Source organism: Columba livia, chromosome 4 (genome assembly GCF_036013475.1).
Source record: "Columba livia isolate bColLiv1 breed racing homer chromosome 4, bColLiv1.pat.W.v2, whole genome shotgun sequence".
Lineage (NCBI taxonomy): Eukaryota > Metazoa > Chordata > Aves > Columbiformes > Columbidae > Columba > Columba livia.
Genome location: NC_088605.1, coordinates 47,717,153 through 47,741,906, shown reverse-complemented (window position 1 = coordinate 47,741,906; position 24,754 = coordinate 47,717,153). Strand labels below are relative to the sequence as shown.

Genomic DNA, 24,754 nt, shown 5'->3' with positions numbered 1-24,754 from the left:
TTCCAGGAGGGATGCCAGGTCCCTTCTCTGCACAAGAAAGCCTGGCAAATATTGGGAAGGAGGTGGCCATCCCCAGGAGACCCCTGTGATTAGAGATCACCCCCTCCCCTTGCAGCAAGGTGTGTGGGACCAGCAGTAGGCAGATGGGGTGGTATTGGTGAAGGCAGCACTTCCCAAAAAGGCTCCCAGTAGGGGTGGAGCAGGTAACTGTGAGGTCCCCAGTCATCAGCTGGCCACACGTTGCTGGCTAACGTGCTCTGGGGACTTGGTCTTGGACACCTTCCCCAGGGGGAGGGCAGTTCCCCATTTTTTTTTCCTGTCGCTTCCTCTTCTGTGCACTTTGTCACCATTGCTCTGCCCTTCAGGGAGGCTGCGGGGCCACACTGTCTGTGCCCCTTCCTCCTCCTCGCTGCATTTTCCTATGTCAGTCTTTCCTCAGCACCCTTACTCACCACGCTCTCCCTCAGCCACTGAGTAATAGTCACACCAAAGGTACTGACAGAGAGAGAGAGAGGAAAATCCTTTGTTAAAAAAAAAAAAAAAAAAGAAAAAAAAGAAGAACCCAGGGCACATGCAGGCTATGTACCATAGCTTCTCCCTGCTGAAATGCAGTGGTGAAAGGAGATGTCAGTGGGTTCTTCCCCTGCCCCAGGACCTTGCTGCCTGGTAGCCTGGGAGGGATGTGGTGTGAGGTTGGGAGAGCCCAGTGCCATGGCGCCCACACTTCCCCTGCCTCCGGCCAGGGCAGCAGGTGGCTTTCATCTGGCACGGCCAAAATTGCTTTTCTTAGCAAGCTTGGCAGTGCTGTGTCTCCAGAGGAGGCAGACTATTCATGCTGGCCTCTGCTAGCTGCCAGCTGTCACGGTGAAACAGATGGCCTTGTCACTGGAGCTGTGTATCGAGGACTTGTAGCAGCGATGCTGAAAACAGGCAAAAAAAAACCCCAGACCTGACATGATGTACCTATTTGTGTGCCTACATGACTTGTCCCACCCATACATTTTGCCTTCTATGCAAAGCTGCTAGAGACTATCTATTAATTCCTCTTTGCCTTCAGAGGTGATTGTTTGACCACTTCTCCCTCTATTATCAGCCACTGGTGAGTGTGTGCTGGAAGCACAGAGCAGGAGAAATGCACATGGGCTCCCATGCCGTGCCAAACTCTGCAAAAACACAACTTCCTCCCTGCTAATCATGTTACACCCCAGGAGCTCACTGAACTGGAGCTCAGAGCCCAGAATGATAAGGCTTGAATGACCAGCAACCTGGGGAGCCCGCGCTTCATAGAAAGACTTTCATAAATCATTTCCATCCCCTGAGAGGAGCAGGGTGCTATGCAGTGTCATTCTCAGAGGCTGATGTCCTGACAAAATTATTCAGCAAGTCTCAATGGTGAAGAGCAGGCTACAAATGCTGAAACCTGTCTATACATCCTTCATGTGACAAAGCAAAAGAGTTGCAAAAAAGGCAATCTTTTCCTCAATTAGTTGGCCAGAGTTACACTTTGCTCTTTCTAGTTAATTCAGGGCAACACTGTTAGGTCCTCAAATAAAGCAGCAAGTAAGATGCCATTTCTTCAGCTCTCAAGGCTGGAGGTAGATGGGTTTGCAATGACTGTCTCTTCCAGGACAGAAACAGGGAGGAGCAGGGAAACAAGGAGGTGGCAGGTTCAAAGCAAGCCCAAGGAAGTGGCACTGGCATAATGAAGCAGTGAAGCTCCTTGCTGAAGGATGCTGTGGATGCTGAACATTTGCATGAGTTCAAAAAGGACCCAGGTCTATTCATGGAGGAAAAATCTGTTTGGGGTTATCAGGGACACAAATCCCAGCACTGGCTCAGGAAGTCTCCCAGGCACATGGCACGAGACAGAAAGAGTCTCCTGGGAAGTGCTGGCTCACTCACTCGTGTTCATGCTGTTTCCAAAGTGCCTGAAGCAGGTTGGCTGCATTTGCAGCCAGGTCATTGTTCTGGCTGATTTTTTTACATGTCTATACCATGGTTGGAGTACAAAAATCCTTTGAGGGCTCCTGGTGTTGTTGGACAGGCTGTGACATTGAGTAAATGCATCTATTTAGCACATAGTTTTACTGTTTCTGCTGTTCCTGCTCTTCAGCTGCTTCTGTCTCTACTGTTTTTTTTCCTGATTTCTGCTGAGCCAACGCTGCTGGTGCCTGACACCACTCCTGGGGTTAAGCCCTCCAGTTTGGGGGTGGCTGCTCAGAAAGACTCCCCAGGTCTGTGATGGGCATTGGCTACCCTGGACATGAGTCTGTCGGAGTGTTTCCTATTCTGCTAAGGGTTTTCTTTTCCCTTTAATGAACTCATTAGACATGGCAGAGTGCAGAAAGAGTGAGCTCTTGGGAGAGATTTTCAAGGGCAGAAGCTCTTGCCAGCCAGGCTGTGGCACGTGCCTGTCCATCTGTGTGCCAGCTGCTGTAGAAGTTGATTTCAGCTGCAAGACCATCTGTTTGGCAGCAGCCTGAAAGCCTGAGCTCTCTGCTTCTTCCCTCTGTCCCTGCTGGAGCTACCAAGGGCTTTGTCATGACTGCAAAGACAGCAGTATCAAGCCTTTCTCAGGTCAGGTCTTTTTTCTTTTTTTCTTCTTTTGGTGAGAAGGACCTCAGGCTGGCAGAGCAAGTCACTGAGAAGCCAATTGTAGGAGGCTGGGAGAATTGTTTGGCCTGGTTTCCTGTTCCTGTGGAGGCCCAGACCACACTTATAGCCCGTAAGTTGGCAGGGCTGATCAGGAGGGCTTTAAACTAGGTTTGAAGGGGGAAGGGATTGAAACTGGGCTCTCCAAAGATCAGCCTAAGGATGGAAAGCCCGAATTAAGAGGGAAATCAGCAGCCCACTTGAAGTGCATGTACACTAATGCACGCAGTATGGGCAACAAACAAGAGGAGCTGGAAGCCATCGTGCAGCAGGAAAGCTATGACATAGTTGCCATCACAGAAACATGGTGGGATGACTCATATGACTGGAGTGCTGCTATGTGTGGCTACAAGCTCTTCAGAAAAGATAGGCAGGGTAGGAGAGGTGGAGAGGTGGCTTTATATGTTAGAGAGTCACTCGACTCTGTTAAACTTGAGGTCAGCAGTGACAAGGTTGAGTGCCTGTGGACCAGAATCAGGGGGAAGTTCAACAAGGCTGACATCTTCGTGGATGTCTGTTATAGACCACCCAACCAGGACGATGAAGGAGATGAATTATTCTACAAGCAGCTGGCAGATGTCTCAAAATCAATGGCCCTTGTTCTTGTGGGTGACTTTAACCTGCTGGATGTCTGCTGGAAGCTCAATACTGCACAGAAGAGGCAGTCTAGGAAGTTCCTAGAGTGTATAGAGGACAATTTCCTTCATCAGCTGGTAAATGAGCCCACCAGGGGCAAGACCCCGCTAGACCTACTGTTTACAAACAGAGAAGGGCTGGTGGGAGATGTAGTGGTTGGAGGCCGCCTGGGGCATAGCGACCATGAAATAATAGAATTTTCAATACTCAGAGATGCAGGGAGAACCATTAACAAAACCTCTACGCTGGACTTCCGGAGGGCAGATTTTTGCCTATTCAGAAGTCTAGTTCAGAGCATACCCTGGGAAACAATGCTTAAAAACAAGGGGGCCCAGGAGGGTTGGACATGCTACAAGCAGGAGGTTTTGAGTGCACAGGAACAGGCTATACCAGTGTGCCGAAAGGCTAGCCGTTGGGGAAGACAACCGGCTTGGCTAAACAGGGAGATCCTGAATGAAATCAGAAGTAAAAAGAGACTTTACCGACTGTGGAAAAAAGGGCTGGCTACTTATGAAGAATTTATGGAAATAGCTAGATCATGCAGAAAAAAAATCAGGGAAACAAAAGTGCAATTTGAAGTTAACTTGGCCAATTCTGTCAGAGATAATAAAAAGTCCTTCTTCAAATATGTTAATAACAAAAAGAGGGTCAAGGAAAACCTCCATTCTCTGTTGGACTTTGAGGGAAATATAGTTAACAAAGATGAGGAGAAAGCTGAGGTACTTAATACCTACTTTGCCTCAGTTTTTACCAGTAAGACAGGTGGCCCTCAGGACAATTCATCTCTGGAGGTGGTTGACAGAGATAGGAAGCCAAATAGGCCCCTTGTATTCCAGGAGGAAATAGTTGGTGATTTACTGAGCCATCTGGATCCTCACAAGTCTATGGGACCAGACGAGATCCATCCTAGGGTGATGAGGGAGCTAGCAGAAGAACTTACCAAGCCGCTCTCCATCATCTTCCAACAGTCCTGGCTCACTGGGGAGGTCCCATATGATTGGAAATTGGCCAATGTTACCCCAGTCCACAAAAAGGGCTGCAAAGTTGACCCTGGCAACTACAGGCCTGTCAGCCTGACCTCGGTGCCTGGCAGGGTTATGGAGCAGATCATCCTGAATGGAATCACACAGCACCTTCAGGATGGACAAGGGATCAGACCCAGCCAGCATGGGTTTAGGAGGGGCAGGTCCTGTCTGACCAACCTGATCTCCTTTTATGATCAGGTGACTCACCTGGTGGATGAGGGGAAAGCCGTAGATGTGGTCTATCTGGACTTCATCAAGGCCTTTGACACTGTCTCCCATAATATACTCTTGCAAAAGCTGGTAGCCCATGGCTTGGACAAGTGTACTCTACGCTGGGTTAAGAACTGGCTGGGGGGCCGGGCCCAGAGGGTGCTGGTGAATGGGGCTGCATCCAGCTGGCGGCCAGTCACTAGTGGTGTTCCCCAGGGGTCAGTGTTGGGTCCAGTCCTGTTTAACATCTTTATTGACGATTTAGATGGGGGGATTGAGACCATCATCAGCAAATTTGCTGATGACACCAAGTTGGGAGGGAGTGTTGACCTGCTGGAAGGCAGGAGGGCTCTGCAGAGGGATCTGGATAGACTGGAAAAATGGGCTGGTTCCAATGGGATGAAGTTCAATAAGGCCAAGTGCCGGGTGCTGCACTTTGGTCACAACAATCCCCTGCAGCGCTACAGGCTGGGCACAGAGTGGCTGGAGAGCAGTCAGACAGAAAGGGACCTGGGGGTACTAATTGACAGAAAGCTCAACAAGAGCCAACAGTGTGCCCAGGTGGCCAAGAAGGCCAACGGTATCCTGTCCTGTATCAAAAATAGCGTGGTCAGCAGGACAAGGGAAGTGATCCTTCCCCTGTACTCTGCATTGGTGAGGCCACACCTGGAGTATTGTGTTCAGTTCTGGGCCCCTCAGTTCAGGAAGGATATTGAAGTGCTGGAGCGGGTCCAGAGAAGAACAACAAGACTGATGAAGGGACTTGAGCACAAGACCTGTGGGGAGAGGCTGAGGGAGCTGGGGTTGTTTAGTCTGGAGAAGAGGAGGCTTAGAGGTGACCTCATCACTCTCTAGAACTACCTGAAGGGAAGTTATAGCCAGGTGGGGATTGGTCTCTTCTCCCAGGCAGTTAGTAATAGGACAAGGGGGCATGGGCTTAAACTCTGCCAGGGGAAATTTAGGCTGGATATTAGAAAGAAATTCTTTACAGAGAGAGTGGTCAGGCATTGGAATGGCCTGCCCAGGGAAGTAGTGGACTCGCCGTCCCTGGAGGTTTTTAAGCTGAGATTGGACATGGCACTTAGTGCCATGATCTAGTAAACGGACTAGAGTTGGACCAAGGGTTGGACTCGATGATCTCTGAGGTCTTTTCCAACCCAGTCGATTCTGTGATTCTGTGATTCTGTGATTCTGTGATTCTGTGATCGCCAGCAAAGGTCTCTCATCTCCCTCCCCCTCTAAAAGAAGGCCCAGCTTCGAAGTTCACTGGGGACACTTGAGGCAAAGCCCATGAAGCTCTTCACTGATACAACTATCTGACGCATTTTGGGTGTGAGTCAATGCCTGATGCACCAAGACAGGAGGTGAATCAGTCGCAGGGCTCTGCTGAGGTTGTCTAGGAAAACATCACAGCAGCTGTGGTCGCTTCTGACCCCCTGGGCCATCCACGCTTGACCCTGTGGCTGCTTCATCTCTGTCGGGGGACAGCAGGCCATGACAAGCCAAGGCCGCATGTCCTCGGCGGATTTGTGTGATCAGACTGCAGTGGGAGCTGAGATCATCTGTGAAGCGGGAAAGGAAGATTAGACGGAGGCACAAAGGAGCACCACAGGGATTTCAGATTTTCTCCTCCTGCCATGGCCCTCCGTGGACAGCTGTGATGCTCAGGTCTCCAGCATCCACAGCTGCTGGCACAGGGGCCACGAGCAGGACCTTGGGAGAAGCAGCAATATGCAATTGTTTGCCATGCTGAGACAGTGCTCAAGGCAGAACCTGGACTGGGAGGTGATGGATAAGAAAAAAAGCCTGGCTTTAAACTTGAACCTGATTTTGGGTTTTGCCTGGTCACAATTACAATGACTCCTTCTCTGTGCCTTAGGAGTAATTTCTGGGTTTGAATCTTCCTTTGATTTTTTTAATGTGATTACCATTGTCTTGATCCCAGGCAGGCATAAGGCCATGCCAGCCAAGTTAGACCCACACAGCTAAGGCCACATTAGCCTAAGTGTGGCCATTTTGGTTTAAACCACCCTGTTCAGCAGCTTTACACTGAACAGCACCCATATTAGGGACAAATATACAGAACCAAGGCAAGCGTATGCCGTAAGGACTCCAGCCACACTTGCTGAGCAATCTCCCTGTGTTTAGTAAACCCTGATGAGCTTTGCTTCCAGGAATTTATCCTTTTAATTTTGAATCTATGTAAATTCTGAGCATGTACAGGGGCCTGCAGCAAGGTGTTTCCCCGGTTAACTCTGTGTGTGAGATCGTGCTCCTTGTGTTGGTTTGACCTTGCTAGCTGACACTTCTGGTTTCTGAGCCCTGGGTGAGCACTTGGCAGCTCCATGCCTCCTAACAGGGCACAGTCTTGCTGGAAGAGCCTCTGAAGAGCCCGGCTCCTGCCTGCCCACTGCCTGAGGGCTGAGAGCTCAGGAAAGGCAGCAAGTTTCCATTCCCCTGGCACCTGCCATTTGGGCCTTGGGATCCGGAGTGGGCACCAGGGAGCTGCCTGAGCCAATGAACCTGCTGTGACTGTATAAGAAGTGCCAGATGTAAGTCACCCCTCCCTCAGGATAATTTGGAGTGGAGTCCCAGTTACCACTGACACAGAACAACATGCATTTCCACGGCTGTTGCAAAACTCAAGTAGGGACCACTGTTATATTCATAGAAATTAGTGGGAGATTTGTCATTCATAGCCTGATTGTATGAGTCTGACACTGTATAAATAGGCTATAGTCACACTTACATAACACTGCCTTATTTATGATCTTAAGCCCAAGGGAGAAATGTCTCTTCCCCACCCCTTTCTTCTTAGCAAAAAACGTCATTCAAAGCTCAGCTTCAATTCTATCACCGAGGCCAGATGCTTAACCAAACACTGGGAAATTTAAGCAAGTCATTTCTCTTTCAACTTGCAAACAGCAGCGTCCCCAAAGAAGGCAGCTGCTAGGATATGCATGCCTGTGATTAAATACTGCACTGGGGCTAGAGAGCTTTCAGGAGGCTTGCAGGAAGCTTTCAGGGCTTTGCAACCACATGGGATCCAAAGTGTGTTAAGGCGAAATGTCACAGGTTATGTTAAAGGCTAAAATGCCGTAACCTTTACTGGCTTCAGTTCATTTTCCAAACCTGATCCCTTACACTGAGTCTGTCTCACAGCAAACTGAAAGGGGGGATCAGGGGATCAATTTGCTTCCACAAACTCACTTCTCTGGCTCTGCTGCATCCCCAAATCTTCAGCCAAAGATATTAGTCTAATCCCCATAGCACTTGAAATTTTGGGATTCAGGGACCCATGTGCTTGTTTTATCCACCTCATTTATACATTTGCTTTATAATCTGTGGTTGTAATAACATGATCACAGACCATGTGCGTCCTGACACCTGGCATGGGGAAAGCTTCAGGGCTTTTGGAGAAGGCAGGAGAGTGAGGGGATGGGCACAGGGTACTGATGAGGTCTGACAGCCGCCACAGCTGACAACTGACAGCACCACAGTTGTATCAGAAATGACAAAATGTCAAGGAGAGCTCAGGCAGAATCTTACATCAGGAAGCAGCTGACTGATGTGGCTCAACCTTGTATGCCAAGGGTATGTAGAAACGTTCAGCAATGACCCTGCATCCAACTGGCCACCGCTCACACTGAGCCATGTGCGGGAAGATGCTGAGCCCCGGGGACAGCCAGGCTGGCTCTGCACCTGCTGGGCCCTTCATCAGGGCTGGTCTCTGGGTCCTGGTGATGCTGAGGGGCAGGTTTGGCATGTCTGTAGGATCATAAGCCTCCTCAGTCCTTCGGAGCTGGAGTGACACATCACATCCATAGGCACTTACCCACCATCCAGACCTAGGGGTGCTTCCAGCAGCTGACCTCCAAACCCTGCAGTTTGTGTCCCTCCATGCCTCCCCCCAGAATCAACCAGGTCAAAAAGAAACAGCTCAGGGATTGTGCAGAGAGAGCTTCTCTGTTTTCACAAGGCAGCATTCAGGCCTGTTGCCGAACACATCCCCCATACACCAGCCCAAATTAACTGCCTGAGCTAACCATCTATCAAAAGCCACAGATCCTCTTAAAAACCCTGTTCACTGAGTATCCTGGACCATACATTATGTTTCTCACTCAGTGTGGTTGGAGCCCTACTGACTTTTACAGGCAGAGATGAGGCAGTGGCAAAAGGCAAGGGGAGGGAGAAAGGAAACCAAACCTGCAGCAGAGAACAGCTTGGGCCACTTTTGCATCCTTCTGATTTGAGCAGGTCCTGCCCTAATCACATTTGCATGGGTGCAAACCAGCTGCAGCTGTTGGGATATGTGGAGCACTCCATCACTATTCTGAAGAAGAGCTGCTTTGCTTTCAGGAATAAAGGCTGCTTTTCCAGCTCCTAGTCTAGATCAGCCCAGTGATTAGTCTCCTATCTAGTGATTTATAGCTGATTTCCCCATGACTATGAACTCTCGCTCTATCTGCTATTGCATGGCAAAGGCAATAGATTATTTGTCCTTCTTGAGATAAAATCTATAGAACAGTTCACTGGAGTAGGGATTATAAACTGAAGCCTCAGCAGAGAGCGGAGGAAGCAGACCTGGCAAAGCTCCTGGCATTTTTCATGTGCTGTCAGAGGCTTTCAGGCCGGTGTGCCGGGCTTTGGGGCTTGAGGCAGCAAAGACTCTGGTAGTGTTCAAGCATGTGCTGCAGCTACTTGCAGCCTGATGTGAAGGAGCAGGGATGGGAAGGGAGGAATGCTTCAGCCCAGCCTGAGTCAGGTCCCCTTCCCTGGCTCCATCGCCCCCTGCACCAAGCACCATGCTGCTGAAAAGTCCTGGGAAATCCTCTGCTGAAAACAAGTCCTGGATGAGCTGCTCTGGTGACAGCCCACGAAGAGCTGCATTTTACCTGGATGCCTTGAAGGGCAGGGTGATGATTTAAGATGATTGCTGAAATCTGCTGTTGTGGCCTTGGGTTCAAACTAAAAGCATGTCTGGGGCAATGTGAAGCTTTGTCATGAGAAGCCAGTGCAAGAAGGATACAGGTGGGTCCAAATTGCTACCCCCTTCGCTCTCAAGCTGTCCTGTGCTTGGCAAAGTGCTGCTCTGGAGCTCAGGTTGTTCACATGCTTTTGCAGCTGAGGGGTTGGAAAGCACTGGAAATTAACATTCTCCCCTCCTCCACCTTCTCAGCCAATCTTGCATAATTTTTCCTTTAGCATCCCTAGACAGGTTTGTTACACTTCCCCACCATTAATATGCAAATATGCCCTAGAGGAAAAGAGAGCCTGAATTTATTAACCTGAATCTGTTAACTCTTTCACTGCTGCACTGCCCTTTGCAGAGAGGAGGATGCTTTCCCCAGCATGGAAAGGAGAACCATAAGGTTCTGGCATGAAGACGGGAGGGAACAATGAACCTGTGGCACTCTGGGAAGGCTGAGTTTTGTGGGTAAGCACAGCCTTGCAAGTTTTTAAGACCTGGATTCTGCCTTTCATTTCTGCCAAAGGCTTCATGCGCAGGCCAGGGTAAATAGCTTCGTCCTTGGGCTGGGAGCTGCTGGGGGAAGGCGGCAGCATCCTTACGCTGCAACCTCTGCCCCTTGCTGGGAGCTACAGCTCTGCACTTTGTCCATCTGCAGCCACACAGCCAGCTGACCAGGAGGACAGCAGGAATCAAGCTCTTGGGAAAACCCTAGCATAACAAAATCCTAGCCTGTGTTCCAACCCCAGTGGCATGGAAGTAGGCACATCTGCCGGGTAGCTGTGATCTGCAGTGTGATACAGCACGCCAGGATCCTGCGTATGTGCACTGGGGACAGGAGCTGGGGGGAGCAGGGCTGGGAAAGCTTGGAGGAGGCCAGAGAGCTCAGCAGCTTAACCAGCTGCCCACAGCAGCCATTGCCCACCCAGGGGGACTCATGCTTCAGCATTTGCCCAGGCAGGAAAAGCATTTAGATAGCCAAACAAATTGGTATCTATTGGCAAATTTACAGCTTTGCTCTAATTTGGTTTTCACTGCCATAGTGAGATGAGGTGTAAATTCCTTTTCCTTAATTCAAGGTACATATTGACATTTAATCATCCAAATATGCACCTTCTTTGACAATTCATTTCCCTCCAGCCTCCTTCCACATTTGCATCTTCTAGCCACAGCCCTAAAAAAGATGATTCTTTGACTCTGTTATGAAGGAAATTAATATATTTTGCTCTCTCTTTTATTTTGATTCTCTGTTTTCCAGGAGGGTATATTTCGGTTTGTGCCATATGGATGCTGTTTGACAGGAATATTCACTTTCACGCTTCACTAGGTTTGCAACGTCAGGATATGAAGCCGTATGGCTTTCTCCCATCCCTCCCCCTTTCCCCAATCCTTTCTATCTCCCCTGCCCCTCCCCACCCCAGGTAACTGTGCTACTTCTTTGCCTTGCGGCTTCTGCCTTGCAAGCTTTTCTGTCGCCTCTTGGTTGCCCCAATGTAACAGCTCCACAGACAAAATTAACTAGATTGCCTTTTGAGCTAAGTGCGGTGAGGGAAATCCCTGTTTTCTTCCAGTAGAGTACCCTGACTTGGTCTGATTTGGGCACTCTGACCTTTGGGTTCAGTTTCTTCACTGCCATCCCCACCATGGTATCAGCTCCAGATGTGACCAGCCAGAGGCACAGCCATGAGAATGGCTGGTGTGGGTGCGCAATGGCAGTTCCAGCTGCCTGTCTGGGTGCAGTTTATTTTCCAGGAGGAGGATAATTTTTAATTAGTCTGAAATCAGACTCTCAGATGATTGAGATTTTTGATCTCTGTCAGCCTTCTCTAAAGGAAGAAGGCATGTCACTGGCCAGTCAGAGTCTGCTTTACTTCAGTAGAAATAGTTTCATTATTTTTTTTCGTGTCTGATACAGGTTGGAATGGGAAAAAAATAGCCTTCCACCCCTGTTGTATTAGGCAACAGCCTCAAAACTGTGGAGTGGGGTGTATTACACAAACGGCAGTTATGTTTCCCCCATAGCTCATCTGAGTCGGCTTGGCTGGTAAAGGATTGGTGCAGCACACAACAGCCAGGGGTGCAAAGATCAAGCTGACACAGATGGAGAGGAAAATCTGGCAGCAGGCAGAAAGCAGAGTGTGGGGGAGAGGCAGGAACAGGAGGCAGGAGTGTCACTGGCTGTAAGCCTCAAACGTGAGTGGTAGGCTGGATTCCTCCCAGGTAGGCACACAGAGCAAAGTCTTACCCTGCCTTGCCCAAATAAACAGCTACTGGGCATGCAGGGAGGGGAAGTCAAGCTGCCTGTCCAAGTGTTGCCCTCTGTGGAAAGAAATGACTGGGACAGATGGTCTTGGATAACCTCTGGGCCGTTAACCTCACACTAAATCTGTGTCCACATCAAAGTAGCTAAGTGCCTTCAGGCCTCTGCAGCACACTCACATGGGTCTGAAGGTCTGTTTGCCAGAAACACCTCGAGCACTCTTGCTGGTGTTGGGGTTTGTGCTTTTGCTTTAGTTTGAGAGCAGCCCAGAAGGGGACTTCTGGATGAAATGAGTGCTTGACATTTAGGTGTTGGTTATGGGAAGACCCTCTTTGGGTGTCTTCAGAGCTGTGAATTTGCTCCTCTGGCGTTTAGGCAAAAATGGTGTTCCCGCCATGTGAGGAATCGGATTGGAGAGCCTTCCGCAGGGTTGCTTCTCAGACAGGGTGCTGTGGTGTTTTTAAGGCTCTGCAGCTAATAAGCTGTCATTTTCCGTCAGGGAAAACATGTCGGTGGCAGCTACGCAGTCAGAGGGACCCTGCGGAGCTTCCAGTGGGCCCTGCTTAGTGCCCCCTGCACGGCAGCCAGGGCAGCCTGCCGGGGAGCTAAGGGCTAAAGGCGGAAAGAGAAGCGTGTGAGGTGTGTGCGTGCGGGTGTGCCGGGGTGTGTGTGTGCGCGCGTGTGCTCCACTGCGTGCGTGTGTACGTCTGTGTGCCCTGCAGGGTGGTGCGTGTGTGTGTGTGTGTGTGCCCAGCGGTGCGTGTGCACGCACGTGTGCCCCGCAGCGCGGGTGACCCGGAGGGGGTCCTGGCGGGGTGACGCGGCGCACGGGCAGAGCTGCCCCGTGCCCCGCGGTGACAAAGCCGCGGCGCCGCCCGGCCGCCCGCCCCTCTCCGCCATTCACAAACCCGGGAGAACATGGCCGGCTGGCGGAGAGCCCGGATTTTTTTTTTTGTGAATGGAGGCGGTGACGTCGCGCGCTCCCGCCTCCCGTCCATTCATGCGGCCCCGGCGCGGGATGAATGGGCGGGGCGGGGCGAAGGGGCGGGGGCGCGCGCCGGCCGCCGGCGGGTAGTAAAGGCTCCGCCGCGCGCGCGGGGGTGCGTGAGCGGCAACGGGCACCGGTCGCAGGGTCCCGCCGCCTCCAGCCGCCATGGTGGCCACCGAGGGGCTGCGGGAGATGGAGGGCAGCGCGCTGCGGCGCCTGGTGTGCCGCGACGAGGCCGCCCCGGCCGGCGGCCCCGGGCGCTGCCTGGTGCTGGACTGCCGGCCCTTCCTGGCGCACAGCGCCGGCCACATCCGCGGGGCTCTCAACGTGCGCTGCAACACGATCGTGCGGCGGCGGGCCAAGGGGGCGGTGAGCCTGGAGCAGATCCTGCCGGCCGAGGGCGAGGTGCGGGCGCGGCTGCGGGCCGGGCTGTACGCCGCCGTGGTGGTGTACGACGAGCGCAGCCCGCGCGCCGAGGCCCTGCGCGAGGACAGCACCGTGGCGCTCGTGGTGCGCGCGCTCCGCCGGGACACGGCGCGCGCCGACATCCGCCTCCTGGCAGGTACGGGGGAGGGGGACCCGGGCGGGGCTGGGACCCGGCGGCGGGCGGCCCCGAACCCGGGGAGCGGGGCCCGGCCTCGCCCCGCGCCGGCCCTGCCGCTCCTGAAGCTGGGAGGCGGGCAGGGGGTGTTGTGGGTGCTGCGCTTGGGGGGCGCCCCCAGCGGGGCGGGGCGGCGGTGGCCCCGGGGGAGGGTCTTGGGACAGCGGGCTGGGGGCCCGGGAGAAACGCGGTCGGAGGCACCAGCGGAGCGAGCGGTGGGACAGGTCTGGGCCTCCGCGTGGGACCCGGCGTGGGCTGGGCTGGCACGGAGACCCCGGGGGTGAGGTGCAAACCCAGCGGCACAAGCCGCTCTCGTTGAAAACGGGGCGGGGAGATCCCCTCTCTTTGTTTCAGTTCATCCCCAACCGCACAGAGCAGATAAGGTATTTGTGCGAAACCAAATACCTGGTGTCGCAGATGCCCCGTTGCAGTGGGCAGGACACCCTGCGCTGCCTCTGTGCTGCTTCCTGACTGCACCAGCGACCAGGGCTTTCCCCCACCATGCTCTCAGCGTCGGCTTGTATTAAATGAGATGCTGTGAACAGCTGAACCTGCTGGTCCTGAGAATTGCCATGAGATGATTTAGGGGAGGGGAATGCACAGCTGGGGTTCCTGAATGAGCTCTGTGGGGCTTTTTCTTTTTTGTTTACAGCCTGAGAGTTAATTTATTCCTTGGTTTACTTACAGCGGGGGTGAGGATGTGTATGCAGAGAAGCAAATCCATTAAGAGGCTTGATAGATGGAGGAGCTGGTGTTTCTCTTGTACTAAGCAGTAAAAACAGCAGGAGCTGTTCCAAGGATGCAATATGATGCGCTGCTGTGGGAGTCCCTGCGCAGCAAGGGCTCGCTTGGGAACATGCCCTTGGGTCCTTGGCCATGAGCTGTCGTGGTGCCTGGAGCCGCACATGTGGCAGGAAACACTGCTGTGCTTCAAGGGTGGCCCTTATCAGCTGAGGGCTTCTGGTACCCCTGTGGTTCTCATGAGAGGTTGTTTGGGGTTTCCAATCTTTCCTTTGTAAGAAATGGGCTCTTAGAGAGTCCGTCTTGACACTGGAGACCTATTCTTCACTTGCCACAGAGCTACTAAAATGATTGAGCTTGTTCTGATTTCACAAGAGCTGTACTAACTCAGCACTGTGCATATCCACATGCAAATTTGTTGGGTGCAGGTCACAATGAAGACCCAGATCTATTTTGTGCATATCAGACTTCTGCCAGGTGTCCTGTGAAACAGCCTGGCTGGGTGTTGCTCGGTGATGGGTGCCTGCGCAGCGTGGTTCCTGTGCTGGGCAGGGCCTGCACACCCAGCCAGGAGCTGCACACCACTGGATGGAGCTGCTGGATGTGGCACTTGCCTGAACGGGCATTAGGTCTGATGAGATACATCAAAGAGAAACATCTTTGTTTGAAAGGGTCGCTTTACCCATTTCTGTACATCATCCTGTGCAGCTTCTCCTTCTCAGGATGGTGTGATGGCCACTGGTGTGGGATGTGTGTAAGTCCAGGGAGTTTAGGATCAAACCTCCTGAAGATGTTCTAACAGAGATGCTTGTGTTTGGTTGCTCCTCCAAATCGAACCAGTAGGATTGCAAAGGGATGTCAGGCCACAGAAACCCAGCCTCTGCAAACTGTCCTGCTCATGTGGGAGGGACAATGCAAATTCAGCAATGCATATGCATATTTCTGCTTCAAGGTACTTGAGCCCTTCCTTGTGAAGGAGGAGGAAACCATAAAGAACAGTGAGATGCTGGCAGTATTGGTCTCTAGCTGCCTAGAGATTCCTGGGCTGCTTTGCTGGAGATGCTTGTGCCCGCTGGTCTTTTGAACATCCAGCCTTGTTCAGGAGACTCTCAGAGCTAAAACTGGATGATGAATATGTGTCCTGCTGTGTGTACTCTGGCAAGCCTAAACCTACGGGTGCTGCAGTTGTGGGTAGTCTTCAGGAGCTCTCGTGGGAGTCAGGGCTTGGTCTAGCTAGATTCCTGTGGTGATCGTAAAATACCTGATTTGTGTTGGTTTTAGGTTCAAGGTCAGACTCTATGAGCATGTCAGGGTTATTGATTTGATTTGAATGAGAGAAGAAGGAAATATCACCAGAGGTGTTTATTTGAAGCAAACACTGCAGTTCTCCCCTCCTGGGAAGTTAAAGGTGTTTCTTCTTGTTTTGGATGCTGTTAAGATCTGGGGTCAGTTTGCTTATCCCCTTGGCAGCAGGTCAAAGGAGCTCTTTCACAGTGTGCTCACCACCATTTTCTGCTGGGACCTGTGTCCTTGAGAGCCAGTGGACACCTCTCTCTGGCTTTGCTTTGGGGCTGGTTTCAGGGTATGTTGCCAGTGTCAGGGCTTCCCTGACCTGTTGTTTTAGGAGCTCTGGGATGGAGGGTCAGGCTGGGAAAGTGAGAGACCCCCCTGTGCTTTGTGGCAGGTTGCCACATCTGGGAAAGTTGGGAACTGAACAGCCTTTAGCCTGGCAGCAGCTTTTCCCAATGAAGTCAGAGGATGCTGACAAAAAGTTCTCTCTCTGTCATCTTAGAGAGCAACCTTGGCCTCGGTCTGGGGTTTTGGGTGGCAGTTTGCAGGGGACCTGAGACTTTGTGTAGCCAAGAGCATTGCAGAGCTCTTGGAGCTCTGGCTCCGAGGGAGTGGTAGGGCCTCAAGGGTTGCCCTCTTGCTGCCAGGAGCCTGGTTGCTCATCCTGGGGCAGGAGACCACTCCATCACTGTAGCATCATCTAGTGGCGAAGGTACAGCAAGACCTGTCCTTCAGCTCTGGATGTGCTGTTCTGCAGTGCTGTGAATGGAGCCTGGGATAACGCTTTGTGCCTCTCTTCTTGCAGGCGGTTATGAGCGTTTCTCCTCGGAGTTCCCTGAATTCTGTGCAAAAACCAAGTCCCTGAGCAATGTGTCGCCCCCCACCAGCGCTGAGCCCCTGGATTTTGGCTGTGGTTCCTGTGGGACCCCTCTTCATGACCAGGTATGTCTAGAAGCCCACTGCTCAGCTATTTTCACTGCTCTTTCCAGCACTGCAACCTGGTCCTGCTAGAGTCTCTGTGCTCCCTCAGCTGTGGCCAGCAGAGCCACAGCCCTGCTCCCTCTCCTGTTGTGGGAGAGCATGGTGGTCCTTCTGATCACAGGGTGTTTCTGCTCCCTGGGTACTGGACGAGCCAAAATCCTGTTAACCACACCTGCCTGTTCCTGAATGGAATGAAGAGAGGGAGGAATGAAATTGGTTTAACACCTCAGAAAGGCTGTTGAAGCCTCTGCTTCCTCTTGGGGCCTCCAAGCCATCTGGATCTGTGTCCTGCCTACTGCTGTGCCCTGATCACCCCTGTATCTTGTTTTTCTGTGTGACAGGGTGGTCCTGTGGAAATTCTTCCCTTCCTCTACCTTGGCAGTGCCTACCACGCTGCCCGGCGGGACATGCTTGATGCTCTGGGCATCACGGCCCTGCTGAACGTCTCCTCAGACTGCCCCAACCACTTTGAGGGGCACTACCAGTACAAGTGTATCCCCGTGGAGGACAACCACAAAGCTGACATCAGCTCCTGGTTCATGGAGGCAATTGAGTACATCGGTGAGTGCCTGCACAGAGATGATGTGTCCATGTGCGTTTCACCATGGGGGAGGTTCCTGCCTCAGAGACCTAGAAACCTTAGTTCAGAGGGAACAGGGGTCCAGAAGAGTTCAGGCCATTTGTTGCAGCGGTGGGAGGTAGCTCAGCCACCACTTGCAGGTTTGGCAAGGGTTGGGCTTTGTTGGAAGGGCATTGGTCTGACATTTCATCCCCTGCTGTCCTCCAGACTCAGTGAAGGAGTGTTGTGGCCGGGTCCTTGTCCACTGCCAGGCTGGTATCTCCCGCTCTGCCACCATCTGCTTGGCTTACCTGATGATGAAGAAGCGTGTCAAGCTGGAGGAGGCCTTTGAGTTTGTCAAGCAGCGCCGGAGCATCATCTCCCCTAACTTCAGCTTCATGGGGCAGTTGCTGCAGTTTGAATCGCAGGTGTTGGCCACCTCATGTGCAGTGGAAGCTGTCAGCCCCTCTGGGACGCTGCGGGAGCGGGGCAAGTCCACCTCCACTCCCACCTCCCCGTTTGTCTTCAGCTTCCCAGTTTCTGTCGGTGTCCATGCCACCCCCAGCAGCCTCCCATATCTGCACAGCCCCATCACCACGTCACCCAGCTGTTAGCTCAGGGGCTGAGGCCAGGCAGATAGTGCTAGGCGTGGAGGTGACTGTGGAGCCCTGTGATATTAAGCAATAGTGCCGGACACTGCCATTCACCCTGGACTCAAAGTGTTTTTCGTAAAGAAATTTCTTACCTCATCTTGTTTTCTTTTTTTTTTTTTTGCTTTTTATGTTTTGAAAGCATGAAAGTTGTAAAAGCCACAAATCCTGACATTGTCCAGGCTCCTTGGGGATGAGAAAAAAAATAGTATACTAGGTTTCAAGTGCCTGGTCTTCATCTCTTTCCATCCCTATTTTATTGTCTTGTTTTTTTAGACAAAGATACACCTTCCCCCTATTTCTGACCCTAGGTCATTTGGGTTGAAAAGGCAGCATTCTCTCTTTGTGCTGCAGTTTCCCCCCTGCCCTTGCAAGAAGAGACAAGTGTGTGTTGCAGGTGCTGCTCACCTGAGTCAGTGACACTGGGTGAGGAGCGGTGGCACAGGACTGCCTGCAGTCAGCCTCAGCCCAACCAGTGCTGGAGGAGCCAACACGGGCTGAATCACCAGCTGAGCCTGTTCCTGCTAGGGAGAGCAACCTCTGTGGCTTGGAGGGGGTGATGCAGTCCTAAATGGCTCTTTTCTTGCCTCTGTGGATCTCTGGTTCCTGCAAAACTTAGGTCCAATCTCCCATGGCTTGAAGAAGAGAAAGACAGGGGGGCAGCAGTCTGGGCTTTTGATTACTCTGTTTTGTTTCCTCCACACCTGTCCCACTGCTGCTCTTGTTCCAGAAGGAGCAGTCTGGGATCTGGTTGGGCTGTCATGGAGAAGCAGCCCTGTGGAGGAGAGGCTGGCCCAGAGATGACCCATCCAGCACAGTCAGACTTCCTCCACCTCATGACAGGCCCTTTTCCACCTGAGCTGGGTCTTGCTCACCTGTGCAACATGGCTGCAGCTTTTGGTCCAAGACTAGAAAATGCCTCAGCTTCAACCCACCTGGAACCTTCTTTCTCACCAGACTCCTTCCCCTGAGCCCAATCCAACACACAAGATGCCTGTGTGAGTGATGTACATATGTATGGTTTTGTTCTTTTATTTTTTTTTTTTTAAGAAATTAACTTTTTATTTATTTCCTGAGGGAGGGAGAAAACAAATTGTCTGGAGAAAATAAAAATAAACCTGTTTTCAACATTTGTGGCTGGAGCAGGTTTGTCCTAAGAGCAAGACTGAATAGCAGTTTGTACAAACACTCAGCTTTCATAGAGCAACTGTTAAAAATGTATTTATTGAATTTTAAACTATTACAAGTATTGCAGATCAGACATTTAGCCAAGCACATTTATAGATCAAACTCAGTTGCTACAGAGATGTTACCTTAAGTCCACCATGTAGGTAGGCTGAGAACCTGCCCATTGTCTTCTTGGAGAGAGAGGGTAAAGGAGGAAACAAATAAATGATATCCCAGCTCCAGGTAATTAGCAACCAAGAGAGGAAACACACAGGGCTAATGATGAGAACAACTTTTAGAAAAATAGGTCTAAAAAGCCCCCAGGTATGTTGCCATTTGGGTTGGCAAAGAAAGAAATTAGGAATGAAGATGCACAAGCTTATGGGACTTTGACACAGAAAAATCCCCATTTCAATTTCCAAAGCTGAAGCAAGTTCTGCAGATGTTAACAGTAAAGTGTCAAAATTACCTTGTAATACAGAGTCACTAATCAAACTACTTTAGTAATTAGCAGAACCAACACTAAAACTTGCCACCAACAGGTTCTGTGAGACAGAAATAGAGATAATCAAAGCCAGTCAGATAACACAACCTGCCAGGCAGACATGTTAGTGTAATGGGAAATGCACCTGTGTTTTGTGCTCCCTGCTGACTCACGGGCTCCTCCACCTTACTGCACAAGTTCCCACACATGTGGGCTGTGCCCTGATCCTCTCCAGGTTGCACATCTAGTTGTGTTCAGCAGTGAACACTGCCACTCCACCCCTATGCGTGTGTCCCGCCTCTGAAACATCAGGAGTGTGCTCTAGCCTGTGCCAAAGCCACCACCTCCCATCACCACTGGATTCAAGGCTGTGGAGGCTCACAGGGCACTCCCTGTCACTGGCTAGAGGGGACTCTGCTTCCCCACGTCTTCCCCAGCAGCTCTGCAGCATAGCTTGACATCAATGAAATACGCAGTAGATGCATCTCCTCTTAAATTTCTGAGTTAGATTTTCTGTGGTGCAGTAGCACGGAAAGGAAAAAATCCCAGTAAAAATAAATTTGTGCATTTACTGACCAATGTTCCAACTAATCTGTTTTGTGGTTGGAGCCTTCCTTTTTCCTAGTCTTTTGGAAAAGAAAAACTGTTCTGGGTAATTTCTGTTAACAGTCCTATGTGAAAATTCCAGGTAGTGTGTACCGTGCAGGAGCTCTGACTTCACTGCAGGGATGCAGGAGACTTTTTTGAGAAGATTCGCCACTAAGTAGTTCCCACAGGCCGTGCACACAGTGACATGACGTGTTGGCGTCCCTCAGCACCTCAGGCATTTGTGGGGAGCAGAAGTCTCCTCTAACCTACAAGGAGCTGGTTTCCAGAGCCACGGAAGCATCCTCCATAAGCTACTTGTTTCTCACATGCCTCTTCTGTGTCTGCTGCTCACCAAAGCCTGCAGTGCATAATATTTTGCAAGGCTGTTTGCTTCAGTGCAGAATTTTGTTTTGCGGTATTCCGTTATCAACAAAGAAAGTACAAAAGTTTGCAGGCAAGATAAAATCCTGCTGCATAATGCAGTGGGATTCAATTGCATCACGTGCAAACGTTCGAAACAGAGGTTAGAAAACAGATTGCTCATTCCTTGGACTATAGACCAATAGTGACTGCAAAATGGTGGAAATAGTAAAAGAGGTTTCTAACAGTCTCCGTGGAGCTGGAATCAAAATAGACTGATAGATAAAAATAGGGATGAGAAAATTAGGTACACCTTATTAAGGTATTTTAATCCTAACAGAAGTTTTGTTGACAGCATTCAGACTGCAATGTCACCCTGCACCAGGTATCCAAATCATCTGTCTCATGGAAACAGTTTCAGCAACAGAGAGCAGAACCCTCCCTTCTTTGCTACATGGTGAAGTTTCCTTCTGTTTTGCTTATTAAGGTCCTGTCGCAAACTGCAGAGACGTTTCAAAATGCTGCCTCTCAAAGGGACACCGGCAAAAATCAACAGGCCTGAGAGACAACTGTCCCTTTCCTCAGCAGACACCACGTTCTGTCCCAGTGGGAGCAGCTCTTTCTGGAGCCACTGCGAGGTGTCCAGCAGGCTCCCACGCCAACGAGGTGGCTTAGCCCAGCATGTTCGTGCATCCTCAGCTCCTACCGTGCCACAGCTGGTGACCCAATGCTGCAAATGAGCATCCATTGTCAGGGGACCGCCCTTCTCAGGAAGTCAAAAAACTTCCTCAGGAGGCAGCAGCTGCCTGGTTATGAGGGCAGGCTGTTTTTAAGGTCCCATTCTCTAGAAATAGGAAGCATCAAGTTAACTCCCTCAGATGAAGCAGCAGCATCTGTACCATGAACAACCTGCAGCTCTGCTACCGAAACCATGAGCAACCTTTCCATGGGTAACTTTGATGGGCAGATCCTCACTTTGTTTTAAACTGTAAGAGAAGCCAGAACAATATACACCAGGAGGGGCAGATATTACTCCTGCACGGGTTTCTGCAACACCCAGATGCATCATCAGGCCTGGGTAGTCCCCTGTCTGGCCACAAACAGATATGAGATCACGTCATTACGAGACAAAAACCACTGCAAAACTATTTCCTCACACAGCACCTTTACTCTGCACAGTATTTTTATCCTCTAGAAGTTCAAGGCTGCAGAAGAAATCCAGAGTAGCCATTAGCTCAATCAGCACACAGGAAACAACAAGCAAGAACAGAATCTGGTGTGGGCTTGGTGGGGTTTTTGTTTTAAGGTTTGTTCTTGTTTTTGAAAGATGTAAAGCTTTTAACTTCCACACCCACATCAACCATTTTGCTCACCTAAGCAGCACAACTGTTTCACCATTTAAAACTATGTCTAACTGGGGATGGTGAGCACTCACTCTCCACACTATCTGAAACCCTAGTGTAGATAGGCACATACTTTCACTCCATCATTAACTAAGTTAAAAACAAACCCCAAACTTAAATGATGAATACAAAGCTTCAAAGCCTAGTGGTGATCTTTGCAATCCTAACACTATTAAACAAGTAGCCAAAATACAAGCACCCAGTTTTATCAATGAAATTTGATTAAAAGGACAACTAGGCTAGAGTCTGGCTTGGACTTCAAAGCTACAGATTCAATCAGCTCACAAAATGAAGCAAGAACCGTGTATCCACTGCCAGCTCAAGAAAAATAAAATGCAAAGTTCAAGATCTGTTGGAGTATTGCTATTTCTAAAGTTTTCTTTAGAGATATTACAAACAGATGATTTGCAGGTAGCCAGATTGCATCACATGACTGATTCTACAGTGGGTGAAGTTCCTCTGTGAGGATAACTTACTTCAACATTGATGTCTCAATGTTAAAAATCAAAATTCTGTGTCTTAATGCTGAAAGTGAAAAGCTCTTCAGGTTTACATTTGTTTTATCCAAAAATGTCAGCAAAATCCCACTTGTGGGGAGCACATACATTTTTGTAAACTAAAAGCACACTATTCTGTAATTTCCTTGCTTTAAGGGCAATAAAACCTGAATGCATGAACTGGATCATCAGATACTAAACAGTGCTGGTTGACAGGGAAAAGTACAGTGTGTTGTGTTCAAAAGAATATTATTTCTCTAGTCGTTACATGCTCAACACTGAAGCACATCTCCTGGTCTTAATTGTTAAGAAAAAAATTAACACAGCTTGATTTCCAGCCTTCTCTGAAGTTGTAAAACCAACACAAAAAAGGAATCTGTTTCTACTTTTTTTAAATGCTTATCCTCCATGAGGGGGACTTTTGAAATTGTTTGATGCTGTGCTACGCAATGCTTAAAAACAACTTTCTCCTACCCAGTGAAATAAACCTGGGAACTTGCAGAGAAAGGGATTAGAGTGAATAAATCCCAGCTTTGTTCTCCGGTATACCTGTAAACAAATCCACTTGTCAACTGATGTTTTAAAACTTCATTTTCAACAAAATGTAAAATCTATATTTAAAAGCACTATTATTTTTGTAAATCCCTTACACTCTGCAACTGTGATGTCACACATAAAGATGTGACACAAACTGCTACAATACACCCTTCCCTTACCGGTTTAAAACTCATCTCCCGGGTCTCATATTACAGAGGGACATGAACCAGAGACACCCTCCTGCATGAAACCTTCTGGCTTTTCACCCGTACTTCCCAGCAAAACCATATGCCACTGTAACTGGAGAACATTTCGCAAACTGCAAGTACTTATTAGGAGCCTTATAAAATGTTCTTTTAGACATGCCAGCAGAGGGCATTGATCTGTGCTTCATGAAGTTTTTCCAAGCACAAGAGCTGGTTTTACCCTTGTGAACACTTCCAGGGCTTCTCCGAGAAAACTCAGACAAAGCAGTCAAATGACATTTGTTTCCACTCTGAAGTTACCCTCACTCATATTATTGTTTGCTCAGAAGCATGCTAAAAAAGCCTATATTGAAGAACTGGACCTAGCCACTTCTCAGGTGAAATTCATATTGCATTGTTAATGATTTTAGTCAAATCGACTTTGTGCAAAATATCTTTAAGAAGGTTTCGGCTCAACTTCAGAATACAAAAGGGAAATAAATAGTTGACTAGGATCTCTTGAAAACATAAAATGAATGGAGTACGCTGAAACAAAAAGTATTGGGCTTATACGCAACTTATCTGCAAATAAAATAACTAGAATAGTAGTGTCTGAAATTTTAGCATGTGAGATGGCATTGATAAAATTTCCATTTGCACAATAATGTTCCCAAAGTCTAGATCAAAATATTATTTTACATATGGTAACTGCAGAGACGAGGAGCCTGAGATATATTATTAAAAGGCAGTCCCTTGTAAACTTTCCTCAGAAGGAACAGTAGCAGTTGAGTATGCAAGAGTTACTCATATCGTATTCGTCAAGACAGCAATGCTTTATAAAAGACATACAGCTTATTTCCAGGTTGTTAAGGATTTTATATGATACTGATTTTCTGAAACATGTATCCATCCAGCCCGAGATTGAAGTCACTTCCTTCTTCACTGCTCTGTAGCTACTAGGTCTTTTGCTCTGCTGCTGTTGCTGTCTGTGAGGGAGCTTCTGGTTTCACAATCTGGTACGTAATGAGATATTCTGGGTATGCCTGAAAGAAAAGTCAAGAAAAAAAAACATTGCTTTATGCCAAGGTATGCTCTGCAAGCTCACATTTTGGATTTCACTAAACAGTGATCAGGAAGGACAGTGCAAGAATCAGCTTCATGTTTGCAGAGTACAAAAGGAAAAGCAGGTTTTAAACCTAGCCAGCACCAAGTGGGAACTGCTCACTGTAGTTAATACCTTCATTAAAACACTAGTAGAAAGACATTTCGTCCATGCAGACACTGCCAGAAATTGTGAGCGCAACAGGAACACACAATCAGAGTTACTTGCCTTGTTAGCTAATCCTACAGATCAGCAAATGTCTGTAAGTTATTAACAAATCTCAGATGACCGATGCAGTCTGACCCTAAAATGCTCACTGAGTTGCTGTATGACCTGCCTTTACTGGCAGTAAAATAACTTGGCACACCCAAAACCTGAAACCCAGGCATCTGTCCAGTGTTTTCTCAAGAGAGCTGGTCGGAGGGTCAGTCCCAGAACAAAGCTGAAGCTGCCGGAGGGCTGGGCCCCTTTCAGAGGAACCTAGAGAGATGAGAGGAGGCTGGGCCAACACAAGCCTCATGATACCCAGCAAGGGCAAATGCACCTGGGATGAACTAATTCCTTATAACATTGCAGGATGGGAAACAGCTCTGCTGAAGAGATGCTGTGGGCACTTGTGTGACGGCAAACCGAAGCAATATCAGCAGTGTGTCCTGTCAGCAATAAAGGCTACCAGCACACAGCAGCGCAGCCACTCGACTGTTTATTCAGTACTCACTAGACCACATCTAGACAACCACATACAACTTTTGGGATCTCTAATACAAGAAAGATGCCAAGAAACTGGAGCCATGTTCAGCAAAGGACCAGTAAGTAAAATAGTCAGGGGAGCAAGCACAGAACAAACAAGAAGAGACAGAGGGAGATGG

The 24,754-nt window shown here is 49.6% G+C and overlaps 2 protein-coding genes across 3 annotated transcripts in view; one reads left to right on the top strand and one right to left on the bottom strand.

The window, feature by feature from the left end:
- Positions 1-12,790: 12,790 nt before the first annotated feature.
- Positions 12,791-18,692, top strand: DUSP4 (dual specificity phosphatase 4). Its single transcript, XM_065061497.1, has 4 exons — positions 12,791-13,302; positions 16,178-16,314; positions 16,695-16,914; positions 17,141-18,692. Exons 1-4 carry the CDS (start codon positions 12,906-12,908, stop codon positions 17,524-17,526), a joined length of 1,140 nt encoding a protein of 379 aa, XP_064917569.1. The 5' UTR covers positions 12,791-12,905; the 3' UTR covers positions 17,527-18,692.
- Positions 18,693-18,767: 75 nt separating this feature from the next.
- Positions 18,768-24,754, bottom strand: part of TNKS (tankyrase) — a 142,143-nt gene continuing 136,156 nt past the window's right edge. For both annotated transcript variants that reach the window (XM_065061494.1, XM_065061493.1), the window contains exon 27: positions 18,768-23,826. In XM_065061494.1, the coding sequence (XP_064917566.1) occupies positions 23,740-23,826 (87 nt within the window). In that variant the 3' untranslated portion in view covers positions 18,768-23,739. The remainder of the gene's footprint in view (positions 23,827-24,754) is intronic.

Coding starts and splice junctions, on each gene's coding strand:
- DUSP4 (XM_065061497.1), top strand. CDS start 12,906: ATGGTGGCCACCGAGGGGCTGCGGGAGATGGAGGGCAGCGCGCTGCGG. Junction 13,303..16,177: donor CGACATCCGCCTCCTGGCAG/GTACGGGGGAGG, acceptor CTCTTCTTGCAG/GCGGTTATGAGCGTTTCTCC. Junction 16,315..16,694: donor GGACCCCTCTTCATGACCAG/GTATGTCTAGAA, acceptor TCTGTGTGACAG/GGTGGTCCTGTGGAAATTCT.